Source organism: Carcharhinus amblyrhynchos, chromosome 2, assembly GCF_965287045.1.
Source record: "Carcharhinus amblyrhynchos chromosome 2, sCarAmb.v2.hapA, whole genome shotgun sequence".
In the NCBI taxonomy this organism is placed as follows: Eukaryota; Metazoa; Chordata; class Chondrichthyes; order Carcharhiniformes; family Carcharhinidae; genus Carcharhinus; species Carcharhinus amblyrhynchos.
This window is the reverse complement of record NC_137325.1, coordinates 55326735-55345712: the sequence shown is the minus strand read 5'-3', so window position 1 is coordinate 55345712 and position 18978 is coordinate 55326735. Positions and strand designations below refer to the sequence as shown.

The 18978-nt window shown below is 42.9% G+C and overlaps 2 protein-coding genes across 5 annotated transcripts in view; one reads left to right on the top strand and one right to left on the bottom strand.

Annotated features, from left to right (window-relative positions):
* The window catches only part of chn2 (chimerin 2), a 504281-nt gene that overhangs the window by 390661 nt on the left and 94642 nt on the right, over positions 1–18978 (bottom strand). The gene's annotated exons all lie outside the window — the stretch shown is intronic.
* Positions 5937–18978, top strand: part of cpvl (carboxypeptidase vitellogenic like) — a 92655-nt gene continuing 79613 nt past the window's right edge. Inside the window, exons 1-3 of one of the 4 annotated variants that reach the window (XM_080205963.1) lie at positions 5937–6141; positions 15564–15745; positions 18383–18501. In XM_080205963.1, the coding sequence (XP_080062089.1) occupies positions 15565–15745; positions 18383–18501 (300 nt within the window). In that variant the 5' untranslated portion in view covers positions 5937–6141; position 15564. Of the gene's footprint in view, positions 6185–15563; positions 15746–18382; positions 18502–18978 lie in introns of all 4 variants that reach the window. The other 3 variants (XM_080205971.1, XM_080205990.1, XM_080205981.1) reach the window with 3 other exon arrangements.

The window sequence follows — 18978 nt, the reverse complement described above, 5'->3', positions numbered from 1 at the left end:
GACTGGAATGGACAAACCCCAACTTTCAGTAATGAATTTAGTTTGTATCAGCTATGTTATTTGCAAACATCATGTCATTCAATATATTTGACTGGTAATTAAGACAGTGAGATGTGATTTTTGTAAACCTACATCCTGGACAGTGACTCTGGATTTTGGTGTTTAACCACATCTCTGTCTTTGCCTGAATTTGCTATGCAAATTGTGGGCAAATAATGATGGCCAACACCATTAATCTCACCATTATTGTGACAGAAAATTCCAACCCATTAAGAAAAAGAATGGAGGGCTATTTCAAACATTATCAGGGAAGGAGTTGTGGCCAGTACCTTTCCCCTTTAACCACATTGTCTTAGATTAAGGATCAGATACTAATGCTGTCAGCACTCTGTAGCATACTGCCTCCATCTAGTGGTCACTGTGCAGTGATTCCAATTTCTTTCAGTCTGATACCACATTTGCTGATATTCAAATTTCAGTTGAAAGCACACAAGACCATGTTTTATCGAGTTTGCAATAAATTCTTTAGGTTCTGCACTGTACTTTCATCTACAGGTAGTGCTAAAATATCTATGAATAATCTATCTTGCACAGATTATAAATGGTGGTTATCTATGCTGAAGGTTTATTAATTCACAATACTTTGCGGATACCGAATATACATTGAGATAGGAATTGTTTGCTCAAGAATAATCTATAATTAATAACCTATTCACTTGTGCTGCTTAGCATTTATTTTGGCTTAAAATGAAGTATATCTCAAATCTCCGTAATTAAGGGGGAGAATGTCCCCACAGTTTTGGCATTTTAAAGCTAAAAGTAATTTTTGTAGTGGGATAATGTGGCAGAAGCCATATCTGTACAGTTTTTCTGCACTTTTTGGTCCTTCCTGTGGTCTGTCTTCTACATTTCTGACAATGAAAGCCACTACAGCATTTGGGGCAATTTTAACTAAGAATTATGCAGTGTTGCTACTGCTAGCTCTAAGTGGAACAGGTGTAATGGCATTATTTCTGATTTGGAAGAGTCTGAAAAACCTCACTAATGATTTCTGTGGCAGGGAAATACTTTTTGGAGTGCTATGCTCGCCATTCAGACCTGAATTTACTTCTCACTATTTCTGTTTTTAAAGTTTAGTTTACTAGTCACAAAAAGGCTTACATTAACACTGCAATGAAGTTACTGTGAAAATCCCCTAGTTGCCACACTCTGGCACCTATTCGGGTACACTGAATTTAGTAGGGTCAATGCACCTAACCAGCATGTCTTTCAGACTGTAGGAGTAAACCGAAACATCTGGAGGAAAGCCATACAGACAAGGGGAGAATGTGCAGACTTTGCACAGACAGTGACTCAAGCCAGGAACCGAACCCAAGTCCCTGGTGCTGTGAGACAGCTGTGCCAATCACTGTGCCACAATGCCTCACCTTCTAACAAGGTGAGACCAGAGACAGAACTTAGCCTTCCTTACTCACTGTAAGAGCAAAAAAAGAGCAGGTATAATATTTGCTACCATTATCATGGAGAAAGAACATGGGAGCAGAAGGAGGTCATTTAACCTCTTCAGCCTGTTCCTCAATTCATTTTCAGCAACAGAACTCCATATATTCAACCATCTTTGCACCATATCATTTAAAACCTTTGAGTAACAAAAAAAATCAGTCTCAGATTTAAAATTTACAACTTATGTAGCAATGACTGTCATTGACGAAAGAGAATTCCAATCTCCCACCATTCATTGCTTGGAGAAATGTTTACAACTTTCACTCCAAATAGGTCTGGCTTGAATTTTTATACTGTGCTCCTATTCTCGGTCCTAGACAACCAAACCGAGAGAAATTGTTTCCATCTAGTTTATCTGTTCCCCTTAATATTTTGAGGACTTCATCCAAGTCTGTCCTTTAATGTTCTAAATTCCAGAGAATACAACCTTAGCTTGTACAATCTCTCCTTGTAATGTAACCTTTGAAGCAGGTATTATACTGGTCCATCTATGCCGCATTACCTCCAACGGCAATACACTTCCCAAGGTGTGATGCCCAGAATGATTCACAATACTCCAGCTGTGATCTAACCAGGGATTTGTAAAGCAACAGCATAACTTACATTACCATGTATCCAATCATTTAAATATAAAGGCCAGCATTTCTATAGCCTTTTTGATTATTTTTGTATCTATTCACAACATTTGAATGATCTATAGATCCACATATCTCTTTGGACGTTTACTCTTGCCAGCTTTTTACCATTTAGAAAGTGTCTTGTTATATTCCTTTTAGGTCCAGCTATCCCATTTATCTTTGCTGAAATTAATTTGCCACAGTTTAGCCCATTTAGTTAAGGGATTGAGGCATGAGATGCATTAAAGAAGAGGCAGGCAGCATGTTAGTCCTTTAATTGATAGCGAGCATACTGCCAATATTCATGTGCCCCCACTAACCAAAATATCACGAAACAGAGCAATGAACATTGGGAAGCCCTCACAATATCATCACCTCCATTTTGCATTGCGCCGGGACTGCTGCACATCTGCACTGCAAAATTTTAGCCATGGTCAATGATGGGTAAATGCTGCATTGAGATGACTGAATGGCTCCATTACTGTGCCATTCTAGCAGGGTGGTATTGCACATTTGTACTGGCTCAGAGTGACCAGCACAGATGTGCCATAAGAAGGAGGGACACTATGTATATCTATGCTTATAGAAGAAACATATTTATAATTCTAGGGATCATCAGGCTAGGGAAGGTGGACTGTCTTTCATTGTTGTGGTGACAGTGATGAAGGAGGGGCAGACCATGAAGATTAGATGGGTCACAGTGGGAAGCCTGTCATTGAGAGCAAGGCAGGTTTAGAAGCTATGGAAAGTGAATAAAACAAAACAATGATTGCATCCATCATTTCCTTGACTATGTGTGAATGGTGGCACATCTGTGGGCCTTTAATGGCACTGGAAACTCCTGATCAAGGAGGGAGACAGGTGTTGGTTGAAGGAGCAGTTGTTTCAATTAAGTTCATGTCTCTTTAGCTGGTAGAGTACTAAGATGAGGAAAAATTTCTTCATTCAAAGGATAGCGAACTTGTGGAATTCTCTACCACAGAAGTCTGTGGAGGCCAAGTCGCATTGTATCCAAGAAAGAGATAGAAAATATTTTAGATTTTGATGACATTGAAGGGTAGGGGAGAAAACAGGAATATGGCATTGAGTTAGAGGATCAATCATGCCACCCATATTGAATGGCCTACTCCTGCTCCTAATACCCATAAAGGTGAGCACCTCAATGAGGGTTTGTGGAACAGGATGCCTTGGCATATGGATACAGAAATGATAAGGGTTTCTAATGAAAGATCAGCAAGGTTGCTTCTGGGAGAGAACTTCTTTGTTTCATGCCACTTGCACTTGTATTCATGAGGAGCATCGGCTGTTAATTGAGTTGTGAACCTCTCTGCCCTGTGAACCTGGCACCACAGCATCATCTATACTGCTGGAGCCTTTTGAGTTGAATCATTGGGGGGTGGAGCGACCTTATCGGTTCGTCACTCTGGTCAATCAGCATGGCGAGCCAGTAAGATCATGGAGAGGCAAAAGCCAGATTTGCACCCGGTTTCTTGCCTCTTGTGATAATACTGGTCCTGAATTGCCAGCGTGATCAGCCTCTCATCCAGTAAGGGCAAAAGGCTGATTTTAATAATTAAATATAAATTTTAAAATATTCAATGACCCCATTTCCATCACCTCCTAAGGCAGAGAGTTCCAAAGTCGCACAACCGTCTGAGAGAAAATGTTTCTCCTCATCTTGATGCTAAAGGATGACCCCTAATTTTTCAACAATGACCTCTAGTTCTGGACTCATCCAGAGGAAACATCCTTTCCACTCCACCTTGTCAAGACTGTTCAGGATTTTATATACTTCAATCAAGTGCATAAACTCGAGCAGAAACAAGCCCAATCTGTCCAATCTTTCCTCATTGACAACCTGCTCATTCCAGATACTAATCTAATAAACCTTTGAACCGTCTTCAATAGATTTACATCCTTCCTTAAATAAAAAACTGCACAGTGTATTCAAGATGGGGTCTCATCAATGATCAATATAATTGAATCATAATGTCCTTACTATTATGTTCAACTTCTCTCATAACAAATAATAGGATTCCATTAACCTTCTTAATTACATGCTGCATCTGCATACTCATACTGTGACTCATGATCAAGAACGCCTAGATTCCTCTGTGCCCTGTTCCACACGGAACAGTGCTGAGGCCTCCGTTGTTTGTAATATATACAAATGATTTGGAGGAAAATGTAGGTAGTCTCATTTGTAAATTTTCATTTGATACAAAAATTGGGGGAGTAGCAGATAGTGAGGATTGTCAGAGGAAACAGCAAGATATAAATTGACTGGAGACCAGAGCGGAAAGATGGCAGATGGAAATTAACGCAGAAATGCGAGGTGATGCAATTTGGAAGGTCTACTGCAGAAGGAAAGTATACAGTAAATGGTAGAACCTTTAGAAATATTAGCATACAGAGGGACCTAGGTATGCAGATCTACTGTTCCCTGAAGGAATCTATTCACACAGATGGTGGCGGAGGAGATGGTGGAAGCAGATTCTATAACAATGTTCAAGAGGCATCTGGATAGATACATGAGTAGGCAGGGAATACGGAGATATGGACCACGAAGCAGCAAGAAAATATTAGATTAGAGAGGCATCTGTGTCGACACAGGCTTGGTGGGCCGAAGGGTTTGTTCCTGTGCTATACTGTTCTTTATTCTTCGTTTTCTACACCTGGGAATTCTGCAATTGTTCTCCATTTAAGTAATATTCTGCCCTTTTATTCCAAAGTGAACAACATTACACATGTTCCCACATGGGATTTTACTGCCTCCCTCGGGCGAGGCCAGAAATTCTCGTGTAAGATGAATGGAGATTTCTGTTGTTGGATCCCCACCCATGCCAATTTCATGGCAGGTGAGGTGGTAGAGTTCCAGCCGTATAACGTTAATCATCCCATACAGTTCTGCTGGCACCCATGACAACCTCCAAACCAATGACACACTAGTTCCCAAATAATACTTGATTATTGCCTAGCTCTGCTAATGAAACAGCTAACTTTGATTCCTCAACTGACACCTCAAATAACTGATAGTATCACACAGCACTGGAGGAAGCCATTGGGCCCATTGTGTCAATGTTGGAATAATCCAGTCATTTATTTCATGTTTTTTGGAAACTTCTACATCACTTGCTGTGTTTACTACATTTGCAACGGTGACCAGACTGCAAACATTCTTTGGCCAGCACAGTGTTTAGCATTGCTGCCTCAGCATCGGAGGCTCAGGTTCAATTCCGGCCTTGGATGACTGTTAGTGTGGAGTTTGCATTTTCTCCCCTTGCCTGTGTAGGTTTCTTCTGGGTGCTCTGGTTTCCTCCAGTACTAAAATGTGCAGATTAGGTGGAATGGCCCTGTTAAATTGCCCCTTAGTGTCCAAAAGATTCACAGGTTGGATGGATTAACCTTTGTGAACATTTGGGGTTGCAGAGAAAGGATGGAGTGAAAAGGGCCTGGGTAAGAGAGTTTTGCTACCAAATGAACCTGTTGGACTTTAACCTGGTGTTGTGAGACTTCTTACTAAGAGAGTCAGTGCAGACTCAGTGGGCTGAATGGTCTCTTTGTGCACTGTAGGGATTCTATACACATGATGTTCTCTGGTTCTTCCGCTGGGTAACTAACCACCACCCCCATTTTTACACATTTGCTCACTTCAAAAACTTTTTCAAAATCCATTGTTCAGTCAACCTAATTTCTGCATTTGTAAATCCAGAGTATTTATATTACTGCCAAGTGACTCAGGTTTCTCTGCCAAAGGCGCTTTATCAATGCAAATGTTTTTTGCTGTTTATCTGCTCAATGTAGTATCAGAAAAGGGCACTGCAGAGATTGTGGAGGTTAGTTATGTCTTAAAATAGCCCAAGAGTAAGCTAACCCCTGCTGGATAAGCTGCTGTCTCAGTCGCCGCTGCCCGCTCCTGGTTTCACTTCCCTGCCTTGTGCCGTCCCCCCGGCCCGGGATACAGGAAGAAACGACGGACTGAACAAGAAGCTCAGAGGAAGAGGCCGCAGCTGAAAGCCGGGTGAGTTCGCTGCTGTCCCGGGGGGATTCTGTCTCTACTAGAGGTAGGGGTGTCTGGCATCGAGAGCTCAGCCTCACCGACTGAAAGACTGATTTGAATGTGGTTTAAAAGGGCAGGATGCGGCTTTTAATTATCAAGGGCTATGTACTCAAGGTTCCAATTCCTGCCTGTTTCATGTTTTTCAATTCCAGATCGCAATACTTTCCTGGCTGCACTAACTCAAGCTGTTCTACCTTTTTGAACCCAGACCCGGAAAATTGTACGGTTACATGGCTGTGAGCTGATATATGGACTCATTGACCGCTAGGTTTCTTTCCCCCTGTCCGCTCGACGATTGGATTGGAGTCAGCCTAGTGTGCCCTTTTAAATGCCTGTACAAACGATCTCTTCTTGGAGAACGGGAAATGATTGTCTATTATAGACCTAACGTGTGCCTTCAGTATGGGGCCATGTGTGGGGAATGCATTCGAAAGCGTGCTTGTGCTTAAAATTTAAGTACTGCTGGGGGAAAAGACAAGACTTGCATTCGTTTAGCAGCTTTCATGACCATTGGACACCCCAAAGTGTTTCACAGGCAATAACGTTTCGAATTATAGTCACAGTTGCAATGAAGGGGAAATGCAACCATTTTGCACGTAACAAACTCCCACAAATTGCGATATGGTGATGACCAGATAACCTGTTTTTGGGGTGTTGATTGAGGGATAATTGTTGACCAGGACACTAAGGTAATTTCCCTGATCCTCTTCAAATAATTCCTTCATGAAAAGTAAGTGTCACAAGGCCAAATTGTGGCCCATCCTTAATTAATGTCATGGGATCTCTTATACTTGTTGTACAGGGCAGCTAGGACCTTAATTTGAACATGTCATTGGAAGCTGCCACTCCGGACACGATGTGGAGATGCTCGTGTTGGACTGGGGTAAACACAGTAAGAAGTCTCACAACACTAGGTTGAAGTCCAACATTTTAGCTACTAGCTCAGTTGAGTTTGTGTCTTTATCTGCCCTGTTTGTGAACAATACTCTCGCTTACCTGACGAAGGGGCAGCACTCCGAAAGCTAGTGGCTTGGACTACCAAATAAACCTATTGGACTTTAACCTGGTGTTGTGAGACTTCTTACTGTGTTACTCTGGACACTGCAACACAGTATCAACTTGGATTCTTCTGCTTTCAAGCCCTGGCACTTACTGAGCCCCATGACTAGGGTTAAATTTTAAAAGCCATTTAGCTACAGTGAAGGCCAGTAATAATGCTACTTGAACTAAAACCTAGCATTACAATGGTAATCTGTGAAAGTACAGTACTATATTTCTAAACTTTTTTTTTGAAGATGGTTTCTATCAGTGTCCCCAATTCCTGTATATTTGTTCAACTTTATTAGGATTACTAAATCTGGTTGAATCTAATGCTGGAAGTTTTATCATGTAGCATGCCATTATGTGGGTTTTGATCATGTGAATCTGATCATGTGATGCTTGATCACATCATCTGATCATGTGGCATTTGCTCACTGTTGCAAATGTTGCTGCACTTACAAACAATAAATTTCCCAGTCTCACCAAGTGCAAAATAAGATCAGTTTTTTGCTTTGTAGAATAGAAAGCCATCAGTGAAACAAATTGCAACATACGTACAAAAGAAGGACACAAAAGAGATTTAACCATAAGTATAAAAGCAAATTACTGTGGATAATGGAATCTGAAACCAAAGGAGAAAATGCTGGAAAATCTCAATAGGTCTGGCAGCTTCTGTGAGGAGAGAAAAGAGCTGATGTTTTGAGTCCAGATAACCTAACTCAGGAGCTCTTGGCTCATCTGGACTTGAAATGTCTCCTTATAGGTGCTGCCAGATCTGCTGAGATTTTCCAGCATTTTCCCTTTTAGTTTAACCATAAGTAATTTTACAATAAAAATTATATCTGATGTTCCTACCCTATCAATTGCAATGGAAAATACTAAATAAATTCAGGGGTGACATGGTGGCACAGTAGTTAGCACTGCTGTCAGAGACCTGGGTTCGATTCCTGGCTTGGGTCATTGTGTGGAGTTTGCACGTTCTCCCCTCTGTGTGGGTTTCCTCCGAGTACTCTGGTTTCCTCCCACAGTCCAAAGATGTGCAGGTTAGGTGGATTGGCCATGCTAAATTGCCTCTTAGTGTTAGAGAGAATAGCTAGAAGTGCATGAGGTTATGGGGATAGGGCCTGAGTGGGAATGTGCTAAGTGCAGGCTCGATGGACCGAATGGTCGTCTTCAGCACTATAGGATTCTATGATTCTGTAAAAACATAATTGACATAAGTACTAACTAAAAATTTTGTACAGTTTTATGAATTTTACAAGACAAAGCAATATGCATACGCTCTCCACTTATCCACTGTTTTGATTTGTCACATTGCTTGCTCAACATGCAAAATTAGATGAGCAAAAATTTCCTCAATTAAATACTGGAAAGGCCAGAGCAAATATGTACAATTCCAGCCACAATTTCCATTGCCTAGCCATTCATCCCAGGCCATGGAAATTTGTGTCTTATTTGATTCTGAACTAAGCTTCCAACCTACATCTCTCCGTCACCAAGATTGCTTACTTCCATCTTGATAATATCAACTGCCTTCACTTATCTGCTTCAAAAGCCCAAATCCATTCTTTTGTTACGATTACTCTATTATTTCAATTCATTCCTTGTCATATTCTTACATTGCATCCTCTGGAAAAATGTGCTTATCCAAGACTCTGCTGTCTAACTCACATTAATCCCGTTCACCTATCACCCAAGACCTGCACTGCTTCCATGTGGCAACTCCTCGATTTTAAAATTGTTCTTGTTTTCATATCACTCCATGACTATGCTCCTCTCTTTCTCCATACCTGCTCCAGTTGTACAACCCTTTCTGAAAGGTCTCTGTGCTCTTCCAATTCTCAATTTTTGCACATTACCAAATTTAATCACTTCCATCAGTGGCTGTGCTTCTATAGATTCAAGCTCTAGAAGTGGCTCCTTAAACCTTTACACTTAGCTATTTTTTCTCCTTTAAGCTGCTGCTTAAAACCTATCTGTTTGACTAAATTTTTGGTCAACTGTGTTAATATCTGCTTACATGGCTTTGTGTGAAATTTCATTTGATAATGAAAGGCACTACAATAATGGAAGTTGTTATTGAGCTATGGATTGTTTCATTAACATACTGTATGTAATTATGCAGAGCAAGAATTCTGATATTTAATAACATTCAATCCCTATTTATGCCAAGTGGTCCAATCATGGCTTTGAATTTCAATCCTGTGACAGCTGTGGTTAAGTTGGTAGCACTCTGGTCTCTGTGTTGCAAGTTTTCAGTTTCAAGTTCCACTCCACTCCAGGGATTGAGAACAAAAATCAAGACTGAAGCTCCAGTGAAGTGCTAAAGGAGTGCTGCACTGTTTGAGATGGTATCGCTATTTTAAAGCGAGGTACTATTTGCCTGCTCAGGTGGATGTAAATTATCCCTTGACACTACTTTGAAAAAGAGTGTGGCGGTTATTTATCCCAATGTCCTGGCTAATATTTATCCCTCAAACAAAATCGCAAAAACAGAGCATCTGGAAATTATTACATTGATGTCAGTGAGAGTTTGTTGTGCACAGATCAGCTGCTACATTTCCCACATTACCTACATTACAACATTGGTTGTAAAGCACTTTAGGGTATCCAGTATTTCTTTTCTATTCATGAACTCAAGCACAAAATATAAACAAAATTAAAGTTCTCTTCAAGTTGATTTTTTTTCTTAAAATTTTCCCAGACTGTTAGGTTTTTGAGTTTATTAATAAGGATGCCTTACTAAGGCATTGCTTCCTGTTTTGTCTTTCAGCAGTGCTCAGGTCACATCAATTACAACAAATGTTTACATGTTATTCTAATTTATAGATCATAGTTCCCCTTTTCTTGTTCACTGTGTACTATGTGGTACCTTTCCACCACCACCGTATCTTCATTAGAAATGGAACAAGGGTCTATGGAATGCTGCTTGGTTACCAACCATGCCAGCCAGGAACTGTGCTGTGAATCATGATTTTTCCTGGGTTGACCAGGGGACCAGTCACCCATTCTGGGATCTCTTGGGCAATCCTGGAGTGTTGGCAATCTCGAGTCTAATAGACATCAGAGTGTTAGATCCACTCCTTTAAATTACAGACTGTTCTTAAAATTAAGTATGAATTTAAACACTTGAGATTCAAGATATGCAGTAGATCTTGTTGAATGAAAGAGAAATAACCATGCGGCTAGCACAGGTTGTGACGACTGAATATACACATACCTACCTTTGAAAAGTTGACATTTTGGCCAGAATTCTCTGGTCTCGTTTGCCCTGCCACTGCTGCCAGTGAGGGTGGAGAGTTTGGCATCCAGCCAAATCTCCACTCACAGCAGATGGACTGGAGAATCCCAGCTGCAGACAAGGTCGGCAAACTCCAGCCTTTGTGACCAGAACAGCACATTTTTCTATTTAAATGCTTGTTGGTGTTTCCTGAGAGCTGTATGTGTCACAGGACTGTGCTTCCGTTTCACAGTAGAAGTATCAGGACTGATGCTTAGCACAACAGTTAAAACCTGGCTAAGCAAAGTACCCACAGTCCTGGCATGTCTACTTGTTAATGTTGAGTGTTAAGACTAAAATGGAAGGAAAGGACGTTAGTGGCATTGTCAGTTTAGTACAAAGGAATGGCTTATTGAGATTGCCACTTGTTTCAAACTTGGTTTGCATTGGAGTTATTAGAAGAGTGTAATCTTTTTAAGTGGGTCATGATGAATTTGGGGGATGGGGGGAGCTGTCACTGTTCTTTGGGATCAGGGCACCCTCTCAGGAAAGGGACCTGTCAGCATATTCAGACCTGACCCCTCTCAAGGCCAGTGTAAAGCTCGTCCCTGTCCAAAAAATTTCCAAGTGTCTGATTAGTGCTGACAGGGCCAATGGGAATGCATTGATTTTTCTACTGGTGGCAGCATTTTGCTTTGGGGAATTGTGGGCAGAAGTTTTATGTAACAGACCCAATCACAGCACTGGGTGTGGAAGGCAGGGGGGGCAGCAATAGGTGGGAAATAAATTTGCTTCAGCAGTGGGATTTGTTGTGACTGTCTAATCAAACCAAACCCACTTTCTGATTAGAGTATGGGCATGAGGGTGACCCACACCTGTAAATTGTAGAATCCCTTTTTAGAGTGACATTGGCAGGGGTTAGAACTACTCCACTGAGACTCTTTGTTAAGTATGCAGTAACCAGAAGGATGGATTTGCAACTTGGGAAGGCTGCCTCTGGGTTTTCTGGTGCTTTCCCAGAATTTATGCTATGGGTTGTCAGCAGGGTCAGGGAGAGAAGTCATGCTTCCAGGCCCTCTTATCCCTGCCCACTTTAACCAAACCTCTCACATCCTTCAGCTGCCCATATTTGGGAACCAGAGTCACAATGGGGTTGAATTGTTTCTTATAGGTTTAGCAAAACTTCTTGGCTTTGCACTGTATGCCCCTATTTATAGAACCAAAAACTCAGGTTTCTGTATGGTGCACAACCGTGACTTTGTCAGACAATTACACATAACCCAATCCTATATATTATGCAACCAGTTCACTTCTTTGATCCTGGCCTGATGCAATGTTTGGACAGCAACTTTCAAAAGACTTGAACCTCCCAAGCACCTGAACCAATAATCCCTTTACAAATGAGAATATCTTGAGCTAACAGTGACATATTTTTGGAGTAGTATTTCTAAGATTAAAAATGGCAAAAGCTTCCAGTGAATTAGCATTTAACCAATTCACTGGCACTGGCAGCTGACCCTAGAACAGAGTGTGCCCATCATGTGCTTGCTTGGGGGCAAAATAAAGCAACTGAAGAGAGGCAGCAATGCTGCCCAAGCCCAGGCTCCCAAAAGGTATAGGCTGAAGTGGTGGAGGCTGCCTCGCTAAATATTTTTAAGATGCGGGTTGATGGGTTTTTGATAAGAACATAAGAACATAAGAAATAGGAGCAGGAGTAGGCCATCTAGCCCTTCGAGCCTGCCCCGCCATTCAATAAGATCATGGCTGATCTGTCGTGGCTCAGTTCCACTTTCCCGCCCTCTCCCCATAACCCTCAATCCCTTCTCTTATCAAAAACCCATCAACCCGCTTCTTAAAAATATTTAGTGAGGCAGCCTCCACCACTTCAACGGGCAGAGAATTCCAGAGATTCACCACCCTTTGAGTGAAGAAGTTCCTCCTCAACTCCGTTCTAAACCGCCTCCCCTTTATCTTGAGGCTGTGCCCCCTAGTCCTACTGTCTTTTTTGAGCGGGAAGAGTCTCTCCACCTCTATCCTATCCATCCCATTCATCATCTTATACGTCTCAATGAGATCTCCCCTCATTCTTCTAAACTCTAACGAGTACAAGCCTAGTTTATTCAGCCTCTCCTCATAGCTCAATCCCCTCAACTCCGGTATCAGCCTAGTAAACCTCCTCTGCACTCCCTCCAGGGCCAAAATATCCTTGCGCAGGTGCGGCGCCCAAAACTGCACACAGTACTCCAGCTGCGGCCTCACCAATGCCCTATACAGCTGCAGCAAGACCTCCCTACTTTTATATTCAATCCCCCTCGCTATGAAGGCCAGCATCCCATTCGCCTTCCTGACCACCTGCTGCACCTGCAAGCTGGGTTTTTGCGACTCATGCACAAGGACCCCGAGGTCCCTCTGCACCGTCGCCTGCTGCAGTTTTTCGCCACGTAAGTAATAGTCCTTCCTACCATTCTTCCTACCAAAGTGGACCACCTCACACTTGCCAACATTAAATTCCATTTGCCATTTCCTGGCCCATTCGCCCAGCCTATCTAGATCCTTCTGCAGACTCTCCACACCCTCCGCACAATTTGCCGTTCCCCCAATCTTGGTGTCATCAGCAAATTTCGACACCCTGCACTCGGTTCCCTCCTCCAGATCATCTATATAAATGGTAAATAGCTGAGGCCCCAGCACTGACCCCTGGGGCACTCCACTAGTCACCATCCGCCAATCCGAATAGCACCCATTGACCCCCACTCTCTGCCTCCTATTTGACAACCAATCCTCTATCCACGCTAACACCCTACCCCCAACTCCATGTCCCCTGACCTTCTGCAATAACCTCTTGTGAGGTACCTTGTCAAAGGCCTTCTGAAAATCCAGAAAGACCACATCCACCGGCTCTCCTCTATCCACTGCCCTAGACACATCCTCATAGAACTCCAGTAAATTTGTCAGACACGACTTCCCTTTAATGAAACCGTGTTGCGTCCGCCCTATCAAGCAATTCCCTTCAAGATGCCTCGCAATTTCCTGCTTAATGACAGATTCTAACATTTTACCTACCACAGACGTTAAACTAACCGGCCTATAATTCCCCGCCTTTTGCCTGGCACCCTTCTTAAACAACGGCGTAACATTAGCCGTTTTCCAATCTTCCGGCACTTCCCCAGAATCCAGCGACGTCTGGAAAATAACCACCAAGGCATCCACTATCACCTCCGCCATTTCTTTCAGAACCCTCGGATGCATTCCATCCGGTCCTGGGGACTTGTCTACAATCAGCCCCTCCAGTCTGTCGAGCACCACCTCTCTAGTAACAGTAATGTCATTAAGACCCTCCATTCCTACCACCTTTCCATCGCTAACACCCGGCAAATTATTCACGTCCTCCTCCGTATAAGAGAGCGGATTAAGGGTTATGGGGAGAGGGCGGGAAGGTGGAACTGAGCCGCGACAGATCAGCCATGATCTTATTGAATGGCGGGGCAGGCTGGAAGGGCTAGATGGCCTACTCCTGCTCCTGTTTCTTATGTTCTTATGTTATGGTTAACAACCACCACCACCACCTTAGGTCCTGGCAGTGAGCACCCAGAGGAAAGCATTGGTCTCTTTGGACAAGAGGAAGAGGCCAGCCTTTCAAACCAAACAAGTGAAGAACTAGCAGAAAAAGTAAGGAGTGCAGTGCCTTGCAGCTGAATTCAGTGCCCCAAGAAGTGCAATAGCCTCATTAGGGAAGGAAAGGTGAGTGGGGTCCCATTTTCAGGCTCCAGCCCTCAAGCCTAACCCCTGAATTCCTCAGCACTCCTCAGCAGCACACATTGTGGCTCCACTGATTCCTCTTAATCAAGGCATCTCATCATAGAATCATAGTAACTCTACAGTGCAGAAGGAGGCCATTCAGCCTGCACCGATCACAATCCCTCCCCCCTGCCTATCAAACATCTCTCCCCAAGAAAGAGAAAGAAAAAATAATTGCATTTTATATTGTACCTTCCACAGTCAGCAGCCATCCCAAAGCTCTTCAAAGCTAATGAAGTACTTGAAGCGTAGTCTCTGTTGTAATGTAGGAAATGCAACAGGCAAATTGTGCACAGCAAACTCCCACAAAACACAGGACATAATGACTTGATAATCTGTGATTCTGACTGAAGAATAAATATTGGTTAGGATACCAGGAATAACTGCCCGACTCTCTTTTGAAATAATGCATTAGAATATTTTCCATCCACCCGAGGTGTCAGACGGAGCTTTGGTTTAATGCTTCAGCTGAAAGATGGCACCTCTTGCAGTGCAGCACTGGGCAGTCAGCCTTGATTCTTGTTCTCATGTTCTGGCGTGGAACTTGAGCCCATAACCATTGAAGCTGAAGCTAAGAGTGTTATTGACTGAGCCAAGGCTGAAAGTGTCCTCTACCATCATCTTCATTAATGCTGAATAATTAAGCATCCATTCTTTATTTTACAATTATTCTTATAATTAACAATTTTGTTATATCAAACAGTTTCACTACAATTTAATGTATAACTTCAAAGAACAAAAAAAAGTGAACTTTTTTTTACTCCTAAAACTGAACAACCTTTCTGTCCATTTGCTTTCAAATCACTAGGCTGATACCAGAGATGAGAGGGTTGGACTATGAAGAGAGACGAAATAGACTAGGTCTGTACACGTTGGAGTTTAGAAGGATGAGGGGGGAATCTTATAGAGACGTATAAGATAATGAAGGGGATGGATAGGGTAGAGATAGAGAGATTCTTCCTGCTTAGAAAGGATAGCAGGACTAGAGGACACAGCCTCAAGATAAGGGGTGGGGGGGGTGGGGGGGGGGGGGGGGGAGGGGGGCGCAGTTTAGATCGGAGTTGAGGAGGAACTTCTTCACTCAAAGGGTGGTGAATCTCTGGAATTCTCTGCCTGTTGAAGTGGTAGAGGCTACCTTGCTAAATATATTTAAGTCACGGGTAGATAGGTTTTTGATAGACAGGGGAATTAAGGGTTATGGGGAGAAAGCGGGAAAGTGGAACTGATCCACTTCAGATCAGCCGTGAATGGCGGGGCAGGCTCGAAGGGCTAGGTGGCCTACTCCTGCTCCTATTTCTTATGTTCTTATGTTCTTATGCTTTAGGATGTGGTACACACAACTCTTGGTCATTGCAGTCACTTCCATTCAGATCTATGGTATCTCTGGAAAGTTTACTTTTCTCCGCCAGATGTTTAAAGATGTCAGAGTTTCTACTCCACAAAACACAGATCCTGGGAAACCCCTCTTTCTCACTCCTTACCTGGAATCTGGAGAAATTGAGAAAGGTGAGAATAAGTATTGACCTATACTTGAAAGAATTGCAAATCACAACTTGTTTAACTCCAACTTGGAAGGATACATTTAGAATTTTCCTATTCCCTTAATTTTCAAGTTAGTTTCTTTTGATTATAATTAATTATGAAAAAATTTTGAATATGAAGTATAGACTAATGGGTTTTTAGCAGTCCATTTCATAATTCTGGTATTAATTCAACTGAGTATTTCAACGGCAAGCTAAAATGAATGAAATTGGAATGTTTTATTAATGTTGACAAAGATTGAATGATTCATTCATTTTCAGGTGATTGAAAGGAAAAACTGTAGCTCATCTGGCCATTCCCAAATACCCCATTTGTTGTGTAATTTAATACTTTTAAACAACAACTACATTTAAATAGCATCAATTATGTAGCAATATATCCCAAAGTACTTCACAGGAGCATTGTGTGTCAAACAAAATTTGACACAAAACCATGTAAGGAGACACGAGGACCAATGAGAAAAAGCTTGGTCAAAGAAGTAGGTTTTAAGAAGTGTTTGAAGAAAAGTACAGTAGTAAAGTGGGGAGATTTAGGGAGGGAATTCTTAAGTGGCTTTATTTTGCCCCCAAACGGCTTGGATAGCTAAAATTGGGACTGCATAAAAAGGTCAAAGTTGTAAGACTGGTGATATTTCAAAGGGTGGGAAGGCTGAAGGAAGTTACAGGGATAGGGAGGGATGAGACTGTGGACACTTTTAAAAGCAAAGATGAGAATTTTAAAATTGAGCTATTGCTCAATCAGGAGCCAGTATAGAGCAGCAAGAACAGGGATGGTGGTTAAATGGAACTTGGGCCCGATTTTACCAAAAATTCGCACCTGTTTTCGGGTGTCAAATCGCAGTAAATTCGGGTGTCAGGCCCGTAATGTGATCTGCACCTGAAACCAAGCAGATCGCACCTTTACCGACACCCAATTTGGGCTTGCATTTAAATGCATTAGTATGCATTTAAATCGATTTAATAATCCATGTGCCCAACTCTACTGCCAAGCCCCACTTTACCACCTTCAGGTCCGTTCCAGATCCGCGCTGTTATCAATCTGCAGAATAAAAATCCGAATTGGATTCCTATTCTGCAGGGGAACCTCCGAAGCCCATCCTCCTTGAACACCCTTCGCAGACCTCCTGCTAACCACCCTGGCAAAACCACCCCCCCACACCCCCGCCCCCCTGATCGGACCCCCCCGGGAGGCAGGCCCCCCCCCCCCCCCCCCCCCCCCTAGCAGAGCACACCCCCCAACCTACCTGGATTGCTGCTCTCCCTCCACCATCCTTCTGACCTGCATTCGTTGATATGGAGATGCCAGTGTTGGACTGGGGTGAACACAGTAAGACGTCTCACAACTCGAAGTTAAAGTCCAGTTGGACTTTAACCTGGTGTTGTGAGACTTCTTACTGCACTTGTTGGACAGCCTCCAGCACCTTCTTGGCCTTCTGCTGGCGTCTGCCGGAGGAGAGGGGCGAGCTCAGATGGATCTCTGGTTGGTGGGGAAAGTGGTGGAGGATGGGGGGAGGATGGACTTGGGAGAATCTCCACCACCCTCCCCAACCAGAGATCCATCTGAGCTCACACCCTCCTCCGGCAGATGCCAGCGGAAGGCCAGGAAGGTGCTGGAGGCTGTCCAACGAGTGCAGTAAGAAGTCTCACAACACCAGGTTAAAGTCCTGTTGGACTTTAACCTGGTGTTGTGAGACTTCTTACTGTGTTCACCCCAGTCCAACGCTGGCATTTACACATCAACGAGTGCAGGTCAGAAGGATGATGGAAGGAGAGCAGCAATTGAGGTAGGTTGGGGGTGTGCTGTGTTGAGGGGGAGGGTGCCTGCCTCCGGGGTGGGGGCTGCGTCCCGGGTGGGTCTGATCACAGCTCATTTCCGCCCCCCGGCCCCCGCCCCCCTGCCCCCCCCCCCCCCCCCCGCCCCGCCCCCGCCCGCCCCGTCTTTCGTGCCTGGGTGCGCTGTTTCAGATTTTTTTCAAACTACGCACGCGCAGTTCAGGATGCTGATTGTTCTGGCAGCACTAAGCCCCACCCACTGCACAGACCAGACCGGAGCTGGTAAAAAGCGTATGGGCGCGCTGGAACAAGGATTCCGGGCTTAGATCCATTTAACATCCGGATCTGGCCATTAGCCTCCAATTGGTAAAATCGGGCCCTTGGTGTGAGTTAGGATATGAAGAGCAGAGTTTTGGATGAGCTTAAGTTTATGGAGGATGGAAGGTTAGAGGCCAGCCAGGAGTGTACTGCAATAGTCATTTCTGGAGGTAACAAAGACATGATTAAGCTTTCAGTGGCTGATGAGTAGGTGAATCCCTTCTCCTAAACTTTAGCCTTGGTATCTAATTGTAGAATGTGATCCCAAAGCACTAATTTGAAAGTCCTGAAATTCAATGTAATAAAGTGGAATTTACTTTACTTAGTGACCTCACAACAAAGGCCATCGTTATGCGACTTTATTTAAGGCTGTTTTCCAGTTGTATAATTTCAACTGTTGGCTTACTTTGAGTTTTGTAAATTAAAAACTATGAAGAGATTATGACCTTTCAATAATATAGAATTACTTTAGGTTATTGTGTAAAAGTATTAACTTTGTTCACCTTTTCAGCTAGGGAACTGAGTTTAGTGGGCCCTCTAGAAGGTCCACCTGTGAAGAGCTACTCTGGATTTTTGACAGTGAATAAGACCTACAACAGCAACCTTTTCTTCTGGTTTTTCCCTGCACAGGTAAATATACAGCATAGCATGTAGCAATGAAAAATCTTTATCAAAAACTTCAGAAAATGTGTAACAAGAGTTGAGTGTAGATTTTTTTGACTTGTTCAGATTTGTATATCAAAACTTTGACAAAAATTCCAAGTTTAGAAGGGTTGAAAAGGAAACTTGCTATGCTCATGGTGGAAGTAATAATCTTCTTACAATGTAGAACATGGAGGGAATGTTTATCTGGGAGTGTTGAAGTTAGGAGAAATTTTTGACCACTTTGCAGCTGATGCAAGAAAAAAAATCACCCAGGTTAATGTCAAAACTGAATAATGGTAAAGGTTAGAACATGACCTTTTCTTTCTTGCAATGTGTATTTTCTTGTTTAAATAGTTATTTAACTTTGCTCTTGTTAGTTCCTCCTTATGATGCTTTTATCTTCCACATGGACTGCGACCCTGAAACAGACAAGGTTCACTATCTAAGAAGTGAATATCTGTA